The 26,339-nt window shown below is 50.2% G+C and overlaps 1 protein-coding gene across 2 annotated transcripts in view; it reads left to right on the plus strand.

Annotated features, from left to right (window-relative positions):
- Positions 1-485: 485 nt before the first annotated feature.
- TBC1D9B (TBC1 domain family member 9B) overlaps positions 486-26,339 on the plus strand; it is a 77,065-nt gene continuing 51,211 nt past the window's right edge. For both annotated transcript variants that reach the window (XM_069763599.1, XM_069763600.1), the window contains exons 1-4: positions 486-754; positions 9,331-9,441; positions 12,595-12,713; positions 17,752-17,980. In XM_069763599.1, coding sequence (XP_069619700.1) covers positions 637-754; positions 9,331-9,441; positions 12,595-12,713; positions 17,752-17,980 — 577 coding nt within the window. In that variant the 5' untranslated portion in view covers positions 486-636. The remainder of the gene's footprint in view (positions 755-9,330; positions 9,442-12,594; positions 12,714-17,751; positions 17,981-26,339) is intronic.

The raw sequence follows: 26,339 nt of genomic DNA on the forward strand, positions 1-26,339 counted from the left end.
AAGTTTTAGCGGTCCAAATCTACAAAGAAAAAATAATCAGCGTGTGCATGAGATTTCAGGAATATCATTCCCTTTGTGGGGGCTTCTGTGAATCCGGAGGGGGCACCGTCCTGTGGTCAGCGGCCTCCTGGGTGCTTCCGGGAAACGGCAAAAATAATAGGAGCGACCAGAACTGGGAACCAACATAATGTGACGCTCGCGGGACCCAACGCAAACATTTCCAACCAGGCTGAAACTTTTGGGACCCCCTAGACCCCAAGGTGTGGATATGACTGCAACCCCTGCACCCACTCTAGTTACACCCTTGGTGGGCCCCTTATTCCAGGGGCCCCATAGCAGTCACATGCACTGGCCCTTGGTAGTGCTAAACACAAGGAGAAAAAACAGGAAACGCGATGCGCTGGCTGCAGTGATGAGGCGCCTCCACCATTCCTACAATAACAACACCACGGGCCTGTCATCCTGCGCGCTGGCCACCAGGGGGAGACAGCAGTCAGCGGCCTCCGCGGCCTGAGCCCAGGACTGTACACAGGCAGGAGCAGCTCCTGGAGCGACAGTCCAGCGCTCAGCACCGACCACACCGGCACTGAGGACTGCACCGGGCCGGGGTGACTGGCTGCTCCCCCGCCGCTCAGGATGTGGCTGAACCCGGAGGAGGTGCTGCTGGCCAACGCGCTATGGGTGACCGAGAGAGCAAACCCGTTCTTTATCCTGCAGCGGCGGCGGGGACACGGCAAAGGCGGAGGCCTGACAGGTGACGGCGGGGGGACCCAGGGGAGCACCGGGGACCGTGCGGACAGCAGCCCTGTGTCACTCACACACTGCACCTCCATCATGGAGACTCCTGCACGGTGTAAACAAGGAGACAACAACCCCCATCATCATCATGTGTCTGTACAGCAGCGTGTCCACTGCCCTCTGTATACCGCTGCAATATACACTGCCCTCTGTATACCGCTGCAATATACACTGCCCTCTGTATACCGCTGCAATATACACTGCCCTCTGTATACCGCTGCAATATACACTGCCCTCTGTATACCGCTGCAATATACACTGCCCTCTGTATACCGCTGCAATATACACTGCCCTCTGTATACCGCTGCAATATACACTGCCCTCTGTATACCGCTGCAATATACACTGCCCTCTGTATACCGCTGCAATATACACTGCCCTCTGTATACCGCTGCAATATACACTGCCCTCTGTATACCGCTGCAATATACACTGCCCTCTGTATACCGCTGCAATATACACTGCCCTCTGTATACCGCTGCAATATACACTGCCCTCTGTATACCGCTGCAATATACACTGCCCTCTGTATACCGCTGCAATATACACTGCCCTCTGTATACCGCTGCAATATACACTGCCCTGTGTATACCGCTGCAATATACACTGCCCTCTGTATACCGCTGCAATATACACTGCCCTGTGTATACCGCTGCAATATACACTGCCCTGTGTATACCGCTGCAATATACACTGCCCTGTGTATACCGCTGTAATGTATACTGCCCTGTGTATACCGCTGTAATGTATACTGCCCCCCGTGTATACCGCTGCAATGTATACTGCCCCTGTATATATACCGCCCCCGTGTATACCGCTGTAATATACACTGCCCTCTGTATACCGCTGCAATATACACTGCCCTGTGTATACCGCTGCAATATACACTGCCCTGTGTATACCGCTGCAATATACACTGCCCTCTGTATACCGCTGCAATATACACTGCCCTGTGTATACCGCTGCAATATACACTGCCCTGTGTATACCGCTGCAATATACACTGCCCTCTGTATACCGCTGCAATATACACTGCCCTGTGTATACCGCTGCAATATACACTGCCCTGTGTATACCGCTGTAATGTATACTGCCCCCCGTGTATACCGCTGCAATGTATACTGCCCCTGTATATATACCGCCCCCGTGTATACCGCTGTAATATACACTGCCCTCTGTATACCGCTGCAATATACACTGCCCTCTGTATACCGCTGCAATATACACTGCCCTGTGTATACCGCTGTAATGTATACTGCCCTGTGTATACCGCTGTAATGTATACTGCCCTGTGTATACCGCTGTAATGTATACTGCCCCCCGTGTATACCGCTGCAATGTATACTGCCCCTGTATATATACCGCCCCCGTGTATACCGCTGTAATATACACTGCCCTGTGTACACTGCCCCTGTATGTATACTGCCCCGTGTGTATACCGCTGTAATGTATACTGCCCCGTGTGTATACCGCTGTAATGTATACTGCCCCGTGTGTATACCGCTGTAATGTATACTGCCCCCCGTGTATACCGCTGTTATGTATACTGCCCCCCGTGTATACCGCTGTAATGTATACTGCCCCCGTGTATACCGTTGTAATGTATACTGCCCCCGTGTATACCGCTGTAATATACACTGCCCTGTGTACACTGCCCCTGTATGTATACTGCCCCGTGTGTATACCGCTGTAACGTATACTGCCCCGTGTGTATACCGCTGTAACGTATACTGCCCCGTGTGTATACCGCTGTAATGTATACTGCCCCCGTGTATACCGCTGTAATATACACTGCCCTGTGTACACTGCCCCTGTATGTATACTGCCCCGTGTGTATACCGCTGTAACGTATACTGCCCCGTGTGTATACCGCTGTAACGTACACTGCCCCCCGTGTGTATACCGCTGTAACGTACACTGCCCCCCGTGTATACCGCTGTAACGTACACTGCCCCCCGTGTATACCGCTGTAACGTACACTGCCCCCCGTGTATACCGCTGTAACGTACACTGCCCCCCGTGTATACCGCTGTAACGTACACTGCCCCCCGTGTATACCGCTGTAACGTACACTGCCCCCCGTGTATACCGCTGTAACGTACACTGCCCCCCGTGTATACCGCTGTAACGTACACTGCCCCCCGTGTATACCGCTGTAACGTACACTGCCCCCCGTGTATACCGCTGTAACGTACACTGCCCCCCGTGTATACCGCTGTAACGTACACTGCCCCCCGTGTATACCGCTGTAACGTACACTGCCCCCCGTGTATACCGCTGTAACGTACACTGCCCCCCGTGTATACCGCTGTAACGTACACTGCCCCCCGTGTATACCGCTGTAACGTACACTGCCCCCCGTGTATACCGCTGTAACGTACACTGCCCCCCGTGTATACCGCTGTAACGTACACTGCCCCCCGTGTATACCGCTGTAACGTACACTGCCCCCCGTGTATACCGCTGTAACGTACACTGCCCCCCGTGTATACCGCTGTAACGTACACTGCCCCCCGTGTATACCGCTGTAACGTACACTGCCCCCCGTGTATACCGCTGTAACGTACACTGCCCCCCGTGTATACCGCTGTAACGTACACTGCCCCCCGTGTATACCGCTGTAACGTACACTGCCCCCCGTGTATACCGCTGTAACGTACACTGCCCCCCGTGTATACCGCTGTAACGTACACTGCCCCCCGTGTATACCGCTGTAACGTACACTGCCCCCCGTGTATACCGCTGTAACGTACACTGCCCCCCGTGTATACCGCTGTAACGTACACTGCCCCCCGTGTATACCGCTGTAACGTACACTGCCCCCCGTGTATACCGCTGTAACGTACACTGCCCCCCGTGTATACCGCTGTAACGTACACTGCCCCCCGTGTATACCGCTGTAACGTACACTGCCCCCCGTGTATACCGCTGTAACGTACACTGCCCCCCGTGTATACCGCTGTAACGTACACTGCCCCCCGTGTATACCGCTGTAACGTACACTGCCCCCCGTGTATACCGCTGTAACGTACACTGCCCCCCGTGTATACCGCTGTAACGTACACTGCCCCCCGTGTATACCGCTGTAACGTACACTGCCCCCCGTGTATACCGCTGTAACGTACACTGCCCCCCGTGTATACCGCTGTAACGTACACTGCCCCCCGTGTATACCGCTGTAACGTACACTGCCCCCCGTGTATACCGCTGTAACGTACACTGCCCCCCGTGTATACCGCTGTAACGTACACTGCCCCCCGTGTATACCGCTGTAACGTACACTGCCCCCCGTGTATACCGCTGTAACGTACACTGCCCCCCGTGTATACCGCTGTAACGTACACTGCCCCCCGTGTATACCGCTGTAACGTACACTGCCCCCCGTGTATACCGCTGTAACGTACACTGCCCCCCGTGTATACCGCTGTAACGTACACTGCCCCCCGTGTATACCGCTGTAACGTACACTGCCCCCCGTGTATACCGCTGTAACGTACACTGCCCCCCGTGTATACCGCTGTAACGTACACTGCCCCCCGTGTATACCGCTGTAACGTACACTGCCCCCCGTGTATACCGCTGTAACGTACACTGCCCCCCGTGTATACCGCTGTAACGTACACTGCCCCCCGTGTATACCGCTGTAACGTACACTGCCCCCCGTGTATACCGCTGTAACGTACACTGCCCCCCGTGTATACCGCTGTAACGTACACTGCCCCCCGTGTATACCGCTGTAACGTACACTGCCCCCCGTGTATACCGCTGTAACGTACACTGCCCCCCGTGTATACCGCTGTAACGTACACTGCCCCCCGTGTATACCGCTGTAACGTACACTGCCCCCCGTGTATACCGCTGTAACGTACACTGCCCCCCGTGTATACCGCTGTAACGTACACTGCCCCCCGTGTATACCGCTGTAACGTACACTGCCCCCCGTGTATACCGCTGTAACGTACACTGCCCCCCGTGTATACCGCTGTAACGTACACTGCCCCCCGTGTATACCGCTGTAACGTACACTGCCCCCCGTGTATACCGCTGTAACGTACACTGCCCCCCGTGTATACCGCTGTAACGTACACTGCCCCCCGTGTATACCGCTGTAACGTACACTGCCCCCCGTGTATACCGCTGTAACGTACACTGCCCCCCGTGTATACCGCTGTAACGTACACTGCCCCCCGTGTATACCGCTGTAACGTACACTGCCCCCCGTGTATACCGCTGTAACGTACACTGCCCCCCGTGTATACCGCTGTAACGTACACTGCCCCCCGTGTATACCGCTGTAACGTACACTGCCCCCCGTGTATACCGCTGTAACGTACACTGCCCCCCGTGTATACCGCTGTAACGTACACTGCCCCCCGTGTATACCGCTGTAACGTACACTGCCCCCCGTGTATACCGCTGTAACGTACACTGCCCCCCGTGTATACCGCTGTAACGTACACTGCCCCCCGTGTATACCGCTGTAACGTACACTGCCCCCCGTGTATACCGCTGTAACGTACACTGCCCCCCGTGTATACCGCTGTAACGTACACTGCCCCCCGTGTATACCGCTGTAACGTACACTGCCCCCCGTGTATACCGCTGTAACGTACACTGCCCCCCGTGTATACCGCTGTAACGTACACTGCCCCCCGTGTATACCGCTGTAACGTACACTGCCCCCCGTGTATACCGCTGTAACGTACACTGCCCCCCGTGTATACCGCTGTAACGTACACTGCCCCCCGTGTATACCGCTGTAACGTACACTGCCCCCCGTGTATACCGCTGTAACGTACACTGCCCCCCGTGTATACCGCTGTAACGTACACTGCCCCCCGTGTATACCGCTGTAACGTACACTGCCCCCCGTGTATACCGCTGTAACGTACACTGCCCCCCGTGTATACCGCTGTAACGTACACTGCCCCCCGTGTATACCGCTGTAACGTACACTGCCCCCCGTGTATACCGCTGTAACGTACACTGCCCCCCGTGTATACCGCTGTAACGTACACTGCCCCCCGTGTATACCGCTGTAACGTACACTGCCCCCCGTGTATACCGCTGTAACGTACACTGCCCCCCGTGTATACCGCTGTAACGTACACTGCCCCCCGTGTATACCGCTGTAACGTACACTGCCCCCCGTGTATACCGCTGTAACGTACACTGCCCCCCGTGTATACCGCTGTAACGTACACTGCCCCCCGTGTATACCGCTGTAACGTACACTGCCCCCCGTGTATACCGCTGTAACGTACACTGCCCCCCGTGTATACCGCTGTAACGTACACTGCCCCCCGTGTATACCGCTGTAACGTACACTGCCCCCCGTGTATACCGCTGTAACGTACACTGCCCCCCGTGTATACCGCTGTAACGTACACTGCCCCCCGTGTATACCGCTGTAACGTACACTGCCCCCCGTGTATACCGCTGTAACGTACACTGCCCCCCGTGTATACCGCTGTAACGTACACCGCCCCCCGTGTATACCGCTGTAACGTACACCGCCCCCCGTGTATACCGCTGTAACGTACACCGCCCCCCGTGTATACCGCCGTAACGTACACCGCCCCCCGTGTATACCGCCGTAACGTACACCGCCCCCCGTGTATACCGCCGTAACGTACACCGCCCCCCGTGTATACCGCCGTAACGTACACCGCCCCCCGTGTATACCGCCGTAACGTACACCGCCCCCCGTGTATACCGCCGTAACGTACACCGCCCCCCGTGTATACCGCCGTAACGTACACCGCCCCCCGTGTATACCGCCGTAACGTACACCGCCCCCCGTGTATACCGCCGTAACGTACACCGCCCCCCGTGTATACCGCCGTAACGTACACCGCCCCCCGTGTATACCGCCGTAACGTACACCGCCCCCCGTGTATACCGCCGTAACGTACACCGCCCCCCGTGTATACCGCCGTAACGTACACCGCCCCCCGTGTATACCGCCGTAACGTACACCGCCCCCCGTGTATACCGCCGTAACGTACACCGCCCCCCGTGTATACCGCCGTAACGTACACCGCCCCCCGTGTATACCGCCGTAACGTACACCGCCCCCCGTGTATACCGCCGTAACGTACACCGCCCCCCGTGTATACCGCCGTAACGTACACCGCCCCCCGTGTATACCGCCGTAACGTACACCGCCCCCCGTGTATACCGCCGTAACGTACACCGCCCCCCGTGTATACCGCCGTAACGTACACCGCCCCCCGTGTATACCGCCGTAACGTACACCGCCCCCCGTGTATACCGCCGTAACGTACACCGCCCCCCGTGTATACCGCCGTAACGTACACCGCCCCCCGTGTATACCGCCGTAACGTACACCGCCCCCCGTGTATACCGCCGTAACGTACACCGCCCCCCGTGTATACCGCCGTAACGTACACCGCCCCCCGTGTATACCGCCGTAACGTACACCGCCCCCCGTGTATACCGCCGTAACGTACACCGCCCCCCGTGTATACCGCCGTAACGTACACCGCCCCCCGTGTATACCGCCGTAACGTACACCGCCCCCCGTGTATACCGCCGTAACGTACACCGCCCCCCGTGTATACCGCCGTAACGTACACCGCCCCCCGTGTATACCGCCGTAACGTACACCGCCCCCCGTGTATACCGCCGTAACGTACACCGCCCCCCGTGTATACCGCCGTAACGTACACCGCCCCCCGTGTATACCGCCGTAACGTACACCGCCCCCCGTGTATACCGCCGTAACGTACACCGCCCCCCGTGTATACCGCCGTAACGTACACCGCCCCCCGTGTATACCGCCGTAACGTACACCGCCCCCCGTGTATACCGCCGTAACGTACACCGCCCCCCGTGTATACCGCCGTAACGTACACCGCCCCCCGTGTATACCGCCGTAACGTACACCGCCCCCCGTGTATACCGCCGTAACGTACACCGCCCCCCGTGTATACCGCCGTAACGTACACCGCCCCCCGTGTATACCGCCGTAACGTACACCGCCCCCCGTGTATACCGCCGTAACGTACACCGCCCCCCGTGTATACCGCCGTAACGTACACCGCCCCCCGTGTATACCGCCGTAACGTACACCGCCCCCCGTGTATACCGCCGTAACGTACACCGCCCCCCGTGTATACCGCCGTAACGTACACCGCCCCCCGTGTATACCGCCGTAACGTACACCGCCCCCCGTGTATACCGCCGTAACGTACACCGCCCCCCGTGTATACCGCCGTAACGTACACCGCCCCCCGTGTATACCGCCGTAACGTACACCGCCCCCCGTGTATACCGCCGTAACGTACACCGCCCCCCGTGTATACCGCCGTAACGTACACCGCCCCCCGTGTATACCGCCGTAACGTACACCGCCCCCCGTGTATACCGCCGTAACGTACACCGCCCCCCGTGTATACCGCCGTAACGTACACCGCCCCCCGTGTATACCGCCGTAACGTACACCGCCCCCCGTGTATACCGCCGTAACGTACACCGCCCCCCGTGTATACCGCCGTAACGTACACCGCCCCCCGTGTATACCGCCGTAACGTACACCGCCCCCCGTGTATACTGCCCTGTGTATACCACTGTAATGTGCACGGCCCCTGTATACAGCTGCAATATTTACTGCCCTTATAACCTGCCCCTATATACCTCTGTAATATCTACTGCCCTGTATATACTGTATACCGCTGTATTATTTAGTGCCATGCATATATTGTATACACTACTTTAGTATATACTGCTCCAGTATACACTACTGTATTTATAGACTGCTGTGTTACGTGCTGCCCCCCTTATAGACGCCCCTATAGAGACTGCTGTGTTGCACAATTTGCTTCACCATCCGAGAGCTGCATGATGTTGGGGCAGAGACCCTTAGGGTGTGTGCACACGTTGCGGATTTCTTGCGGATCCGCAGCCTTTTTTGCGGTGCAGAAACGCTGCAGATCCGCAATTGATTTACAGTACAATGTAAATCAATGAGAAAAAAAACCCGCTGTGCATAAAATTCCGTGCAGAAATGCTGCGGATTAAAAGAAGTAGCATGTCACTTCTTTTTTGCAGATCTGCAGCGTTTTTGTACCCATTCCATTATAGAAATCCGCAGGGGTAAAAAACGCAGCAAATCTGCAAAAAATCTGCAGCAAATCCGCACAAAAAACGCGACAAATCTGCACCTGCGCTTTCTGCCTAGAGATGCAGAATCCGCACCAGAAATTCCTAAACATAGCCTTAATCCAGCATTGTCACTTACTGCTTGCAGTTGTTTTTGTAAAATCCCTGTTTTCTCTGCAGTTCTCTCTGAATGCTGAGCCCTGTATAACCCCGCCCACACCACTGACTGTCAGCTTTCTGTGTACACTGCATAGGCAGAAAGCTGCCAATCAGTGGTGTGGGTGGGGTTAAGCCGAACTCATGATTCCATTTCTGTGCATTGTTTTCAGCCAAACGATGAGCAGTCACATGCCCACAGTGTACACAGTACTGTCACTCCTGACATCCTCACCGTTCTCTCTTCTCTAGGCTTACTCGTGGGGACACTGGATGTTGTACTCGACTCGAGCGCTCGTGTTGCTCCTTATCGAATATTGCACCAGACCCAAGAATCACAAATCTATTGGACAGTGGCCTGTGGTAAGAGACCGAAGATCTGTCTGATCTAAGACCTTGTTCAAATGGCAGTATTATCAGTCATTGTGCTGTCAGCACTCACCTATATTAACGTGGTTACCCAGGACCTTTACATGGATGGCCTATCCTTAACTGATCAGCAAGAGAGGGGACAGGTGTCTCACCCCCATCCCAAGGAGAGGCCATCAATGTAAAATTCCTGCACAGTCCCTCAATCCTTCCATGTGTATGAGTCATGGTGCAGGTATACGGATCTGGCTTCAGAGGTGAACCTTCTTCACACAGTCCAATCTGCCAGCTGTGTTATACAGCCGGTGCCTGCTTCTTACAGCAGAGACCTGAGCTAGCTACAATCGCTGCCATTTTTTGCCACTGTCAATTTTTTGACAGCACCATGTAAATATCTCCGTCCTGATGGTGTGTCTATTTAGGTGCTCATTACCCGCCACCTCTTTACTTGACGTGACTGTGAGGTGCAGATGGGTCACCGAGGTAGCCCAGGGCCCGCTGGAGACCCATGTGGCTTCTATCTTGGTGCTCCTGTGAAGCCCGGCAGCTGGCTGGGCTAGAGAGAACATAACTTTTACTAGATCCTCATTTATTGGAGTGTTTTAGTATCTTTGATCACAGGTCCAAAAAATAAATAAGATAGAAGTATATTTGGGATTGCTGCATTTGTAAAAATCTATTTTACCAAAATACAAAATTAGAAGGGTTTTCCCAACAAAATACATTTTTAATGAATAGATCCTGCAGTAGTAATAAGTACCACAATTCGATGTGTTTAAAAGAAAAAGTTCCTGTGCTGAGATAATCTTATACATAGTTTCATCATTAGCCTTTAAAAAGGGAGGGTGGGTGGGACAAAAGCTTCCAGGTGTCCGCCGAGAGTGAAAGAGAAAGTTCTCGGCCGGACACCTGGATTTAACCCCTGTAGGAGTGGCCGTAGGACCCCTCCCCTCTAGTGCCCACTGGCCGGCTGGGGGTCTTCCAATTAATGCCTCACTAAGGGGGAGTGATGCTAGGGGGGATCTGGCACAGACCACCTTTTCGTGCTGCTCTCTATGTGCTCCCCAGTCAGAGACGCGTACCTTAATCAGTACCTCGTCTGCCAGACTGTGGAGACCTGGGTGTCGTAACCAGTGCCTTCCCCCCTCCCATCAATCCCGTAATGAAACACACACAGTCCTAGGTGGGTTGAACAGGTCGGTCACAGTTTATTAATTAAATAATTGGAGAAAGGGCAATTACATATCGTAACGAGCGGCTCGCGCCGAGCTCCTGTCCGTGATCGACAGGGGAATTGGCCCAACGAGCAGTTACGACCTTTGCCCTCCTCCGCTTTTTCCGCCACGGAGGATCCCGTGTATTAACTACGCGGGACTCCGACCCCACCCCTCGATGTTAGGGCCTGTTCAACCCCATCCTGTAAATCAGACAGAAAAATATCGAGGCCAATGTCCGTTAGGTGAACTCCGTCCGGTCTTAATTGTGGCGTGTTATCCCCTTGTAACGGGAGGTGACGAATCACGATACCGCCTCTTCCTCTCACATATTTTCCAATCCGAGCATTGAATTTACCCCTTGTCCGTTCTATGGCTTTTTTTTTATCTCTTGCTCCTCGCCAAATGGCGCTATAACAATAAATATTATTATTATTATTATTATTAATACATGTCCCCCTACTGTGTACTGTGTGATGGCTGTGTCTTAGCATGCAGAGCTGCTCCAGTTCAAGGTCGGCACATACCACATCTCCTGGGCAGAGGAGGAAGCAAAAGAGACAGGACAGCAGGGGATCACAGCGGATTCTTTCTTTGAGGTGAAGCATTGTTTTTAAACAGGCAGGGAAATGTTTGACCTCACCGAAAGAATCCGCTGTGATCCCGTCCTGTCCTGTCTGTATATTCTCTTTTGCTTCCTCCCCTGCCCAGGAGCTGTGGTATGATCAGTCCATGTTCCTGCACGGTGAGACACAGATATTACACAGCAGGGGCACATTTTATAGAAGATTAGTTCGGCACAGGAACATTTTTTTTAAGACATCCAATTGTGGAAATTATTATTATTCCAAGATCTATTGATTAAAAAGGACTTTGTTTGTGGGACAACCACCTTAAGTATCTATAAACTAAACGTCGTAAAGAAAATAAAAATTGAAATGCCATAAATAGTTTTTTGGTTGCCGCACCTCCCTTAAAAAATGCAACATTTATTTTTATTATTTTTGTATTTACCTACAGCTTGGCACACAAAACAGAATCCCAATCACAGATCTATCCACAGAAAAATAAGAAAGTTACAGGTTTCAGAAAATGACGACCAAAACCATTTTTTTCACTCTTAAAATACAAAATTCAGATTTTCTTTTTTTTTTTACCCCAATAAAATAATAATAAACCCCCCTAAACTATATATTTGCAATTGCTGTAATAGTCCTGGATGGATTTTTCCCCTCTATTTTACACTACATATAAATGGAATAGTGAATGGTGTCATTAAAAACGACCATTAATCCCACAGAAAAATAAAACTTCACACTGCTGTATAGACGTAAAAAGTTGTGACTTGAAAAAGGAGGGTGCAAAACCGAAAATCAGTTACCCAATGCTCAAGTGTTCACGAATGATCTAAGATCATTGGAATATGTAGAAAAAAAATCACCAAATTTGCCAATGTAACTGACCCCGATTTTTACAAACAGCCGTCTGAACCAGGCTTAAAAAATCCAATGAAGTAAACATTCAAACTTAAATAAAAACTAACTTTTATCAGTGGGATGATCTGCTGGTCCTGCACCTCTGTGGTATTTTTCCTAAATACATTGGGGCTGGTTTACTACACTATCTAATTTTTAGTTTCAAATTGTATCTATTGAAATTGTAAACAAAGTGTAAAGTGTAACAATCCGCCTGCCGCCCCAGGGGAGTGATACAAAACAAGTGGAGAAAATAAATGACTGTTTAAATATTAAAAGCGGTCTAACTTGTATTTTTATAACCGTCATCTCTGATGGTTCATAAATCAGCATCTTATCTATACTGTATAAAATGCGGCTTCATTTGTGTCGTTATGGCTCCCCGTGATTTTCTTTTATGGACTCTATCATAGAGTACAACCGTATACTGATCACCGCCGATACTTTTCTCATTCCAGGATCATCCCGAAAAGAGATCACTGAACACTGGGAGTGGCTGGAGAGCAATCTGCTGGAGACTCTCTCCATCTTTGAAAACGAGGATGACATCACAACCTTCGTCAAAGGGAAAATCCATGTAATAATGGCAGTAATATGTATAATGTCTTCTATGGGGCCAGGTGTAACTATGCACAAGGCAGGGCATGGAGTCATGGATGACTTAAAGAGAATGTCCACTACTTGGACAACCTGTTCTCAAGCACTCTTTCCCCCCCAAGTAAAATAATAGCACCTATACTCCCCTCTCGGGCTGTCGCCATTCCAGCGGTGTCCACACTAGCTCTCCCGGGGCTCGCATGACATAGGCATATTGCAGCCAACCTGCAGCCATTTCGCTTTCCCCTCCTTCACATAAATCTGACATCCGGAGGAAATGGGAGAGCAGCCACAGCTTTCACTCTTCTAGATGTCAGTCACCTCCGAATGAGGAGACAGTGAAGTGGCTGCTAAGTTTCCACCCATTATGTCACGCGAGCCCCGGGAGAGCCAGTGCTGACACCACTGGAAGGGGAGTATAGGTGTTATTGTTTAACTTGGGAGGAAAATATAGTGATTGGGAAGGGGTTGTCTAAATAGTGGACAATCCTCTTTAACTTTGTCCGTATTGGAGAGCATTTGCTTCTAAATTATTTTATTTAAACATTGAAAAAAAATTGCTAATGTTTTTATTGGTATCCCTTTGAGGTACACACAGATATTTTGGTCGCTTATTGTTGCAATTTATGTTGAAGGGGAGACCAATCGGTTTTATGTATTTTTTTTTTTTTTTTACTTTTTATTGAAAGATTCCACAGGATTAAAGTTACAAACATATATAATCTCACAGTATGTTGTCAGAATGATTCAGACATTTACCTTTATTCATTCAATACAATAACATGAATGTAACATCACACTCTCAGTAATAGAGAACAAATAAAGAAAAGCAAACAGATTGGAACATAGTGTATTAGGACAGGTTCCGTTATGAAGCATTGCACTCTCAACTAAATTAGCTGGTTTCTTATATCAAAATTCAGAACACGTACCAATTCGGGCCGTATCAGAAGTGCACTCTTTTAGTCTATGCATATCATATATCGCAGTCCATGTGTTTAACCCCTTAACGACTGCCGATACGTTTTTAACAGCTGCAGTTAAACATTGGAAACAATTTTCTCGGTCTAATTTCTCCTGTTACCCTTGTGAAAAAAAAATATTTGGGGGCGAAAAGATCATTTTTGTAGAAAAAATTTGTTTTTTTTTTATTTTCACGGCTCTACGTTATAAACTTCTGTGAAGCACCTGGGGGTTTAAAGTGCTCACCACACATCTAGAAAGGTTCCTTAAAGGGTCTAGTTTCCAAAATCGTGTCACTTGTGGGTGTTTTTTACTGTTTAGGCACATCAGGGGCTCTCCAAACGCGATATAGCGTCCGATCTCAATTCCAGCCAATTCTGCATTGAAAAAGTCAAAACGGCACTCCTTCTCCCCCAAGCCCTGCCGTGCGCCCAGACAGTGGTGTACCCCCACATATGGGGTATCTGCGTACTCAGGACAAATTGCACAACTTTCATGGTCAAATTTCACCTGTTACCCTTGTGAAAATAAAAATTTGGGGGCTAAAATATCATTTTTTGTAGAAAAAATTAGATTTTTTTTAATTTTCACGGCTCTACGTTATAAACGTCTGTGAAGCACCTGGGGGTTTAAAGTGCTCACCACATATCTAGAAAGGTTCCTTAAAGGGTCTAGTTTCCAAAATGGTGTCACTTGTGTTTTTTTTTTTTTTACTGTTTAGGCACATCAGGGGCTCTCCAAACGCGACATGGCGTCCGATCTCAATTCCAGCCAATTCTGCATTGAAAAAGTCAAACGGCACTCCTTCTCTTCCAAGCTCTGCCGTGGTTTACCCCCACTTATGGGGTATTGCCGTATTCAGGAGAAATTGCACAACAAATTTTGTAGTTCATTTTCTCTTTTTACACTTGTGAAAATAAAAAAAATTGGTTCTGAAGTAAAATTTTTGCAAAAAAAAAGTTAAATGTTCATTTTTTTTCTTCCACATTGTTTCAGTTCCTGTGAAGCACGTAAAGGGTTAATAAACTTCTTGAATGTGGTTTTGAGCACCTTGAGGCTATGTGCACAGGTAGGAAATGTGGTGCAGAATTTTCTGCACTAAATCTGCATCTGCAGATTTGATGCAGTTTCTGTGCAGTTTCTGTGCGGTACAATGTAAATCAATGTGAAAAAAAAAAGCTGTGCACATGGTGCAGAAAAATCTGCTGCAGAAACGCTGCAGAACTGCACAAAAGAAGTGACGTGCACTTTGAAATCTGCAGCGTTTCTGCGCAGATTTTTCTGCACCATGTGCACAGCTTTTTTTTTTCACATTGATTTACATTGTACTGTAAATCACAGTGCAGTTCTGCACCAATTCTGCACTAAATCTGCATCGTGTGCACATACCCTCAGGGGTGCAGTTTTTAGAATGGTGTCAAGTTTAGGTATTTTCTGTCATGTACACGCCTCAAAGTGACTTATGTGAGATGGTCCCTAAAATAAAATGGTTTTGTAAATTTTGTTGTAAAAATGAGAAATCGCTGGTCAACTTTTAACCCTTAACTTCCTAACAAAAAAAAATAGTTTCCAAAATTGTGCTGATGTAAAGTAGACATGTGGGAAATGTTATTTATTAACTATTTTGTGTCACATAATTCTCTGATTTTAAGGGCATAAAAATTCAAAGTTTGAAAATTGCAAAATTTAAAATTTTTTCGCCATATTTCCATTTTTTTTCTCCATAAATAATCGCAAGTAATATCGAAGAAATGTTACCACTAACATGAAGTACAATATGTCACAAAAAAACAGTCTCAGAATCAGCGGGATCCGTTAGTGTTCCAGAGTTATAACCTCATAAAGTGACAGTGGTCAGAATTTTTATATACTATATTTTTATATATTTTTTCCCCTTTTTTTAAAATCTGCTGTTATGTGATTGCTTGTTATATATTCTGCAATACTAGACTATGTTAGAATATAGCTATGGTTTTTTTTTATGAAGCCCAACCCGTTAGTAGGCTTCACAGGCATATCATGGGGCCTTTGGCAGGGGCCCGTGCTTCTATTGCAACCAATCAGCAACCCACGATTGCACAGCAAGGTGCGCTGATGGGTACATGGAACTGAACTGTGCGCAACCCGGATTGACAGCGGCTTTTACTGGGTAAAACCGCAGTGATTGGATCATGTAACAGGCTGATGCTGGCTGTGTGACACAGTTGGCGTCTGCTGGGCATGCTTTGCACTAAGTGCCGCTGTGCCGGAGGGTAAACTGCAATGGATGTGTAAATCCTGCCAGCTTCACCCCCAGATCATTGTGCTTCCTTAGTAACTGAAGCTGCGTTTTCCTCACGGTTTCCTCTCCGGCTGCATGAACACAACGTGCGGGGGCTTTCTTGTAGTGTTAATGCTTCTAGTGCATTTCCTTTTTCTTTCTATTAGGGAGATCACGGGGACGAGATGCAGGAAACCACAGCCGAGACTGATCTCCCTCAGGGGCTGTGGTTTACCGGTGAATCTGATTTTCCAGAGTTTAATAATCTTGAAATCAAGAAATGCATTCAAGCGAAAAAAAAATACATTGTTTTCAAATTGTGTACGACTAGAATCTGTCATTAGCCCAGAATACAGAGACATCACTGGTAGAATCTGATCACAGTGAGTTACATAAAAGATTAATATACACATGACCTATATACCTATAATATATCCTGGTATATATCCGTCACAGGTTGTGTTCGGGTGTACAGAGTCGTGTCAGGAGCAGAGCTCGTTCCTTACTTATATGGCAGGTGCCAGCTGTTATTTAGCCCTTTTAAAGGGAATCTGTCAGCAGTAATGATGAGCGAACGTGCTGGGTGTTATCTAAGCATGCTCGGGTGCTGAGTGTCTGCCATTCCCAAAAATATGTTTGAGTACCCGCAGCTGCATGTCTCGCAGCCTGTTAGGCAATCCCTGCATGTGTTGCGGCTGTTGAACAAGCGTGAGATTTGCAGCCTCGGGGACTCGAACATAGTTTTCGAGCATGCAGTTAGCACCCGGATAATACCTTAGGCTAGGTTCACATTGCGTTATGGTGGTACGTTTAACGGACTACGTTACACCGTGGCATAACGCGGTGTAAAGTAGTCCGTTAACGCTGCCATAGACTGCAATGTCGGACGCATCGCTAGCGCACGCCCACAATGAGCGTGCGCTAGCGATGTGCCGTCATTGAGTGACGGACTCCGAGACGCGGGTTGCAGCGTTTCCGGGTCCGTCACTGCTAGCGCACATAGAGCTAGCAGATGCTCTATCTGCGCTAGCACGATGCAAACGCCGGCACTTGCGTTACAGCAGCCTGTTAGCGTATGTGCTGAACGGGCTGCTGCTAATGCAGTGTGAACCTGGCCTTATCCCAGCACGTTCACTCATCATTAGTCAGTAGGTTTTTGCTACCTCATCTAAGCTCATTATAATGTAGGGAAACAGATATTGAATCCAACAATGTATTACCTAGTTTACTGGGTGCAGCATTTGTGACACAATCAGAGTCTTTAGATTTAGCATATCGCAGAGCTCTGAAAGCTGCCCCTTTCCACACCAGGCTCTGTATGTACATTGTATATTGACCGTTATCTGCTATCACAGGAGGGGGCAGTGTTGGACTAGTGGATAGTCTCAGTAATGATAATGTCCTAGTGATAAAACCTTCACTGTAAGTAAAATAAGTGACACATTTCTGAATTCTGTGTTTTTTAACCCCATCCTTATTGCTGTCCTAAGACTTCATAGCAAAAACCTGCTGACCGATTCCCTTTAAATTCCACTGTCAATTGCTGACCGGAGCATTTAAAGGGGTTGTCCACTACTCAGACCACCCTTCTCAGTCACTATATTTCCCCGTTGTATAATATTATCAGCCTGTACTGGCCTTTGGTGCTGGTGCCGTTCTAGATGTTCATAGGTCTCCCATGCAGCAGCTGCAGATTACGGCTGTGGATGCTGCTGGATGGGATCTTGTGAATTGATTCACACCAACTCTGGTGGTAACTGTTCAGGTTTTAATGTTTTTTTATTTTATATGACAGGGCATCATTGCTGAGGAGAATAAAAGCCTTCTGCCCAAGGATGAGGAGGACCCCGGGAAGTTCAAAGAAGCCGAGCTGAAAATGCGGAAGCAGTTTGGGATGCCCGAGGTGGAGAAGCTGGTGAATTATTACTCCTGCAGCTACTGGAAGGGACGGGTCCCCAGACAAGGATGGCTCTACCTGACTGTCAATCATCTCTGCTTCTATTCGTTTCTGTTGGGGAAAGAAGGTAAGATGTCCATCACTTGTCACAGGAAAGATATACGGTATATCTTGGTACCGTGTTAGCCAGTAGATACAAAAATATTTAGAACTGAGAGTCCTCAGTGATTGATACCTTTTAATGGCTAACTGAAAATATGGTAACACATTGCAAGCTTTTGAGACTACACAGGTCTCTTCATCAGGCAAAGACTAAAACAAATTCTGAAGAATCACATATTTATGCACAACATAGCACAGAACAAAAAAAAAAGGAAAAACCATGGATAAGCCAGGTGACATGAAGCAGAATTACCATGAGTGATGAACAGTTATGTCCATAAATATTGGGCCAGTTCTTAGATAAGGATTGTTTTATTGGGGTCTGGTTCTGTTGTGATAAACCAGATGACCAGAGCCACCAGAATATCAAGGAATCACCTGCTACATTACAAAGCTAAAGAAGAAAACAACCGGGTGCCTCTAGTAGTTACCTACAATCCAAATCAGGAGGTGCTAAGGGGAGCTGCACGGAAATTACAACCTTTACTACAAAAAGATGCCCGATTACAATCCATTTTTCCAGACCCCCCACTACTGTGTTTTAGGCAGCCCCCAAATCTAAGAAGCATCATTGTCAAGAGCTCCCTGTCCTCTCCAATAGCTGCAGGTACCTTTCCTTGCAACAAGAAAAAATATAAAACCTGTCCATTTATAAAGACCCCAGACAAGATAAAGATCCTCAATTCACATCAGGACTACAAGATCCCCGGTACTTTCAGCTGCGTCACTTCTAATGTGGTGTACCTAATTATTTGTACTAAATGTCCAACTGGGGGTCTGTATGTGGGGGAGACAGGGCAGAAGCTGAGAACAAGGATGAATTCTCACCGCCACACAATAAGAGAAAAAAAGAATGGATATACCTGTGGCAATACATTTTTGTCTCCCAAATCATAACATTATGATTTAACATTGTGTTAAAAGGTAACTTCAAATCTCAGAGAGACAGAAGAGTCTGGGAATATAAACTGATGACGACCTTTGACAGTCTCACTGCAGGAATGAATGTGTCGCACGGATTTATGTCTTTTTTACATCAACTAAGGAACTTGCCCCTCAGACTATGAGGGGTCATCACAACAGAACCAGACCCCAATAAAACAATCCTTATCTAAGAATTGGCCCAATATTTATGGACATAACTGTTCATCACTCATGGTACTTCTGCTTCATGTCACCTGGCTTATCCATGGTTTTTCACTTTTTTTTTTTCTATGCTATGTTGGGCATAAATATGTGATTCTTCAGAATTTCTTTTAGTCTTTGCCTGATGAAGAGACCTGTGTAGTCTCGAAAGCTTGCAATTTGTTACCATCTTTTCAGTTAGCCATTAAAAGGTATCAACCACTGAGGACTCTCAATTCTAAATATTTTTCCATCACTTGTCATACAGTTTCGGCTAACTTACTGAGTTCCTCATTCTCTGAGGGTCTGTACATATCACATTCATGGCCTCCTTTCAACCCTGTGAGGTTACAGCCATTTTTCATTTTTGCACATCCTTTTTTACTCTTTATTTTTTTTCATCAGCTGCCATATGTGGGCTTGTTTTTTGTAGGGCGAGTTGTAGGTTTTTGAATGACACCATTCATTTTACCATACAATGTGATGAAAAATAGAAGAATAAGTTTAAAGAGAATTTATCAGAAGCTTTTTGGTATGAAATCTGAGAGCACCATGAAGTAGGGACAGAGACCCAGTTTCCTCGGCTGCAGAGCTGATAGTGCTGAGCCCTGTGTAACCCTTCCCACACCACTAATTCCAAGCTTTCTGAGTACAATGTATATTGACCAAGAGCTGCTAATACTGATTTTATTGAAACAAAAACACAGCTTGCTATTAGCAGAAAATTACAGAGGACTTGGGATCTCGTGCCTCCTAGTCCAACCACAACCCACCACTGATTAGCAGCTCTCGGTCAATGCAATGCAGCGGCATTTTTTAAGTGTTTATGGTGAATACAAGTAACTTTATTAAACTGTATGTACTGTAGGCAGAGCACACATGTAATTCACAACCAAAAATCTCTGCAAAAAAGCTGAAAAAACAAGTGTTTCAAATGCAACATTTTTACTGCCGAGAGAGTTTTTTTGCTGCAGAAAGAAAACCGCTGCATGTGAACATGTTTCGGGTTTTTTTTTTTCACTGCTTTCCTTGTGCAGCATACATGACCTGGCATAATGATTCTCCATGTCAGTATGATCACCACAATGCCAAACTCACACAGTTTGCATTATTTTAATGGTAAAAACAAATCTGAAAAAAACAGGATTTTTGGTTGCTTACCGTAAAATCTGTTTCTTGAAGCCTCCATTGGGGGACACAGGAACCATGGGTGTATGCTGCTGCCACTAGGAGGCTGACACTATGCAAATAAAAAAGTTAGCTCCTCCTGCAGTGTACACCCCACCGACTGGCATTATACTCTTCAGTTAGTGAGAAAGCAGTAGGAGATAATGAAACAAGGTTGAAAAACCATAACCACAAACTTGAGAACTGTAACGTGAGAACAGTCATAGAACAGATAACAACAGAAAACATTGGGAGGGTGCTGTGTCCCCCAATGGAGGCTTCAAGAAACAGATTTTACGGTAAGCAACCAAAAATCCTGTTTTCTTTATCGCCTCTCATTGGGGGACACAGGAACCATGGGACGTCCCAAAGCAGTCCCAAGGGCGGGAAAACGGACTTCCATCAGGTCAGAGGACTCACCACTGCCGCCTGCAGGATCCTTCTGCCTAGGCTGGTGTCCGCCGATGCGTAGGTATGGACCTTGTAAAATTTGGCGAACGTGTGGATGGAAGACCAAGTTGCCGCTTTGCAAAGCTGTAGGGCGGAAGCCCTGTGGTGCACCGCCCAGGAGGCGCCGACTGCCCGGGTAGAGTGAGCCTTAATCCCAGGAGGGGGCACTCTGTTCTTGACCCGGTAAGCCTCTAAAATTGCCGTTCTGATCCAGCGAGCAATAGTCGCTTTAGAAGCCGGCTGGCCTCTGCGTGTGCCATCAGGAATGACGAAAAAAGAATCCGTCTTCCGGAAAGAGGATGTTCTATCCAGATAAATCCTCACTGCCCTGACTAGGTCTAGCTTGTTCAACGATCGCTCCAGAGGATGAGTCGGAGCTGGACAAAAGGAAGGTAGAACGATGTCCTCGTTGAGGTGGAAGGTGGAAACCACCTTAGGAAGAAAAGAAGGTGGAGGTCGGAAGACCACCTTGTCCTGGTGAATGACCAAAAACGGAGGGCGGCAAGACAGTGCCGCCAGCTCGGAAACGCGGCGAATGGACGTGATGGCCACAAGAAAGGCCACCTTCCAAGATAAAACTGATAGAGGAATCTCCCTAAGAAGTTCAAAGGGAGAAACCTTCAAAACGTCCAGTACCAGGTTTAGGTCCCAAGCCTCCACAGGGGCCCTGAACGGCGGGACGGCGTGGGCTACCCCCTGAAAGAAGGTCTTAACCTGTGGCCGAGAGGCCAAGGTCTTCTGAAAGAGGATGGAAAGCGCAGAGACCTGACCCTTCAGGGAACTAAGAGCCAGGCCCGAATCCAGTCCTGCCTGAAGGAAGGCCAAAAGAGAAGGCAGAGAAAAAACCATAGGCGGCACGCGGTTGGACTCGCACCAACGAAAGTAGGCCTTCCAGGTGCGGTAGTAGATCCTGGAAGACGAAGGCTTCCGAGCCTGAATCATGGTGTGAATCACCCGGTCCGAAAGGCCGGACGCTCTTAGAACCGCGGTCTCAACAGCCACGCCGTTAAACTGAGCGACCGAGAATTCGGGTGGCAGATCGGACCCTGGGACAGCAGATCGGGCCTGTCTGGAAGGCACCAGGGAGCGTCCGCGAGAAGGTTGACGAGCTCCGCGAACCAAGCTCTCCTGGGCCAATCCGGGGCGATCAGGATGACCGTCACCCCTTCCGCTTTGATCTTCTTCAACAGTTTGGGAAGTAATGGAAGGGGTGGGAACAGGTAGGGCAGCTCGAACTGTGACCAAGGAATGGCCAGAGCATCGACGCCCACTGCGAGAGGATCGCGGGACCTGGAGACGAATTGCGGAACCTTCCTGTTGATTCGAGACGCCGTGAGATCCACATCCGGAGTTCCCCATCGAAGACAAATCTGATGGAAGACCTCCGGATGCAGGGACCATTCCCCTGCCGCGAGACCCTCGCGGCTGAGGAAGTCGGCGGCCCAGTTTTCTACGCCGGGGATATGCACCGCGGATATCACCGGAACCGTTGCCTCTGCCCAAAGGAGGATCTTGGATACCTCGGCAAGGGCCAAGGAGCTCCGAGTCCCCCCCTGATGGTTGACATATGCCACAGCCGTGGCGTTGTCCGTCTGGATCCGGACTGGAAGGCCCCTGAGGATCCTTTCCCAATGGCGGAGGGACAGAAAGATGGCCCGAATTTCGAGGACGTTGATCGGCAGCGCAGACTCCTGCGGCGACCAACGGCCCTGAACCGTCAGGTGGCGAAAAACCGCACCCCAGCCGATCAGGCTGGCATCCGTTGTCACCACCTGCCAGTGAACCGGAAGGAAGGACCTGCCCTGGGAGATGAGAGGAGACGTCAGCCACCAGTTGAGAGACCGCTTGACCCGAAAGGAGAGTCTGATCGGCCGATCCAGGGAGAAGACCGACCTGTCCCACTGAGACAGAATGGCTTGCTGAAGGGGTCGAGAATGGAATTGGGCGAAGGGAATCGCTTCCAAGGTAGCTACCATCCTCCCCAGAACCTTCATGGCCGATCGGAGGGAGGGAGGCCGAGGACCCTGGAACAAGAGTATGTCCCGACAAAGGGTGGATCTCTTGTCTTTGGGAAGGAAGACTCTGGACTGACGAGTGTCGAAGAGCATGCCCAGAAAGATGATGCGCTGAGAAGGAATAAGGCAGGACTTCTTCCGGTTGACCAGCCATCCGAAACGGGATAAGGTGTCGAGAACAATGGACAAGCTTTCGTGGGCCTGAGCAAAGGACGGAGCCTTGATGAGGATGTCGTCGAGGTATGGAAACAGGACCAAGCCTCTGACCCTCAAAATGGCCATCAGCGCCGCCATGATTTTCGTGAACACCCTTGGCGCGGTTGCGAGACCGAACGGCAGGGCGACGAACTGAAAATGATCTTGTTGCACTGCAAAGCGCAGGAAACGGTGATGTCCGGGAAATATTGGAACATGTAGATAGGCGTCCTGGATATCTATAGAGCATAGAAATTCCTGAGCCTCCATGGAAGCAATTACTGAACGAAGGGATTCCATCCTGAAGTGTCTCAGGCGAACCCTCCTGTTCAGCAATTTGAGGTTGAGAGATCCCTGAAGATGCCAGTGGGTTAGGGGACAGTGGGGCAGAGAAGGGTGTCAGTCTGCAGTGCAGCTACTCACGGACCCGGTCCTGGAAGATGTCCCACTTGTTGCTGCATTCTTGCGATGCTGAGCCCACAGAAGATGCGGGCGAAGGAGCGTGGCGTGCTGCGAGGGCTGCTTGCTGTGTGAAGCGGCGCACACCAGCTGAGAGTCCCACGAGGAAGGGGGGTGGAGCCAGATGTAGAGGCGCCGGTGGGCAGGGCGCAGTATGTCGGGCGGGAAAAAACCCGCCCGCAGAAGCGGAAATGGGGAAAGCCGACAACCGGAAGTAGGCCCCGGCCGAAGCCGGGGCCTAAATTAGGGACCGGCGGCCGAGAAAAAAAAAAAAGGCCGCGGCGCCGAAATAGAGCGCCGGAAACAATGCGGCGTGAGGGAGGCTGGCGCCGCAGACAACACCCTCCCGCGGCGCCAGAGCAATGCGCCGCAGGGAGAAGCGGCGCGACAGCCTGCAGGTCACAGAAGGGCGCCGCAGATAACCACCTCCTGCGGCGCCAGAGCAATGCGCCGCAGCGAGAAGCGGCGCGACCGCCTGCAGGGCTGCCGCGCAAAGGATGTGCCCAGAGTAAAAACCGCAGCGCCGGTAATGCGCCGCGGAAGGAGCGTACGGCAGCCATAGAGCTGTCGTGGAAGAAATGCTGGCCACAGGGGAAAAGAGCGCGGTGGCCTAAAAGGGGGGCCCCGCGCTGGAGAGCAGAAGGCCCCTGCAGAAAAGGGGAAGAAATGTGGAAATACCAGCCGCGCCACCGAAAGACAGGCGATGACCGGGTAAGCGAGTCGCCAGGGAGCCCCTAACAAGAACCCTATCAAAGGTCTGGGATGGGAGGGGAAGGGAGAATATACTCACCTAAAAATTCCACGCGTACTAACCTTGAAAAAGGGTTGAGACGTCCAGGGAGCTGATGGACGTCCTCGTCTCCTCAACCGACAGGCTCTGGTGGGCGAGTGGGTGGGTGACGGAGCCAGGACCGGACTTCTGAGCACGCTTGTGTGCTAGGCTCTTGGTCCTGGAGAGGGATCTATGAGGATACGGGGTGGCAGTACACACCGTACTCATAGTCCGCCTTGTGGGACTACAGGTGTGACTGTTCACCCTGTATCCCTCCGGGAAACCTGTAAAGGAAGCGACGCACATAGAGGTAGATAAGGGTCTAATGAAAGACCCGTGTCCACCTCCTACTGACACTAAGCTAAACTGAAGAGTATAATGCCAGTCGGTGGGGTGTACACTGCAGAGGAGGAGCTAACTTTTTTATTTGCATAGTGTCAGCCTCCTAGTGGCAGCAGCATACACCCATGGTTCCTGTGTCCCCCAATGAGAGGCGATAAAGAAAATTGTATTCTGATTTGTCACCAGTTTTTGAGATCTGTAACATTTTTTTATTTTTTTTATCAGTGCAGCCTTATGAGGGCTTGTGTTTCATGTGGCAAGCGTGTCATATTTATTGATATCGTTGTAGGGTGCATACAATGTTTATATCTTTATTTTTTTATTTATCTATTAGCAGAGGTGCATCAACTGAAAAGCTTCAATTCTGGCGCTTTTTTTTCTACATTTGTTGAACAGATTAAATACTTTTACATTTTGCTAGATTTGACTTTTATGGACCAAGCGATACCAAATAAGTGAATTTTTACATTTTTAGTTGTATTTTAAAAAGTTTGTTTTTTTTAGGCGTCACAGGGGTCTTGAACCTTTTCTATAAATGCAATACAGCTGTAGTGCAGTATATAGGCAAAATCACTGTCTCTTATTAGACTCCTGGCTCTGGGCTTCAGAAAAATGTTGATTTCTCCTTCGCCTCATTGGGGGACACAGCCCGTGGTGTATCCTGCTGCCACTAGGAGGACACTAAGTGATACAAAGAAAGTTCTCTCCTCCCCTGCAGTATACACCCTCCTGCTGGCTCTCAGCTCCTCCCCTGCAGTATACACCCTCCTGCTGGCTCTCAGCTCCTCCCCTGCAGTATACACCCTCCTGCTGGCTCTCAGCTCCTCCACTGTAGTATACACCTCCTGCTGGCTCTCAGCTCCTCCCCTGCAGTATACACCCTCCTGCTGGCTCTCAGCTCCTCCCCTGCAGTATACACCCTCCTGCTGGTCTCAGCTCCTCCCCTGCAGTATACACCCTCCTGCTGGCTCTCAGCTCCTCCCCTGCAGTATACACCTCCTGCTGGCTCTCGGCTCCTCCCCTGCAGTATACACCCTCCTGCTGGCTCTCAGCTCCTCCCCTGCAGTATACACCCTCCTGCTGGCTCTCAGCTCCTCCCCTGCAGTATACACCCTCCTGCTGGCTCTCAGCTCCTCCCCTGCAGTATACACCCTCCTGCTGGCTCTCGGCTCCTCCCCTGCAGTATACAGCCTCCCTCTGGCTCTCCGCTCCTCCCCTGCAGTATACAGCCTCCCTCTGGCTCTCCGCTCCTCCCCTGCAGTATACACCCTCCTGCTGGCTCTCGGCTCCTCCCCTGCAGTATACACCCTCCTGCTGGCTCTCGGCTCCTCCCCTGCAGTATACACCCTCCTGCTGGCTCTCGGCTCCTCCCCTGCAGTATACACCCTCCTGCTGGCTCTCGGCTCTTCCCCTGCAGTATACACCCTCCTTCTGGCTCTCGGCTCCTCCCCTGCAGTATACACCCTCCTGCTGGCTCTCGGCTCCTCCCCTGCAGTATACACCCTCCTGCTGGCTCTCGGCTCCTCCCCTGCAGTATACACCCTCCTGCTGGCTCTCGGCTCCTCCCCTGCAGTATACACCCTCCTCCTGGCTCTCGGCTCCTCCCCTGCAGTATACACCCTCCTCCTGGCTCTCGGCTCCTCCCCTGCAGTATACACCCTCCTGCTGGCTCTCGGCTCCTCCCCTGCAGTATACACCCTCCTGCTGGCTCTCGGCTCCTCCCCTGCAGTATACACCCTCCTCCTGGCTCTCGGCTCCTCCCCTGCAGTATACACCCTCCTCCTGGCTCTCGGCTCCTC

Source organism: Ranitomeya imitator, chromosome 4 (genome assembly GCF_032444005.1).
Source record: "Ranitomeya imitator isolate aRanImi1 chromosome 4, aRanImi1.pri, whole genome shotgun sequence".
Classification (NCBI taxonomy): domain Eukaryota; kingdom Metazoa; phylum Chordata; class Amphibia; order Anura; family Dendrobatidae; genus Ranitomeya; species Ranitomeya imitator.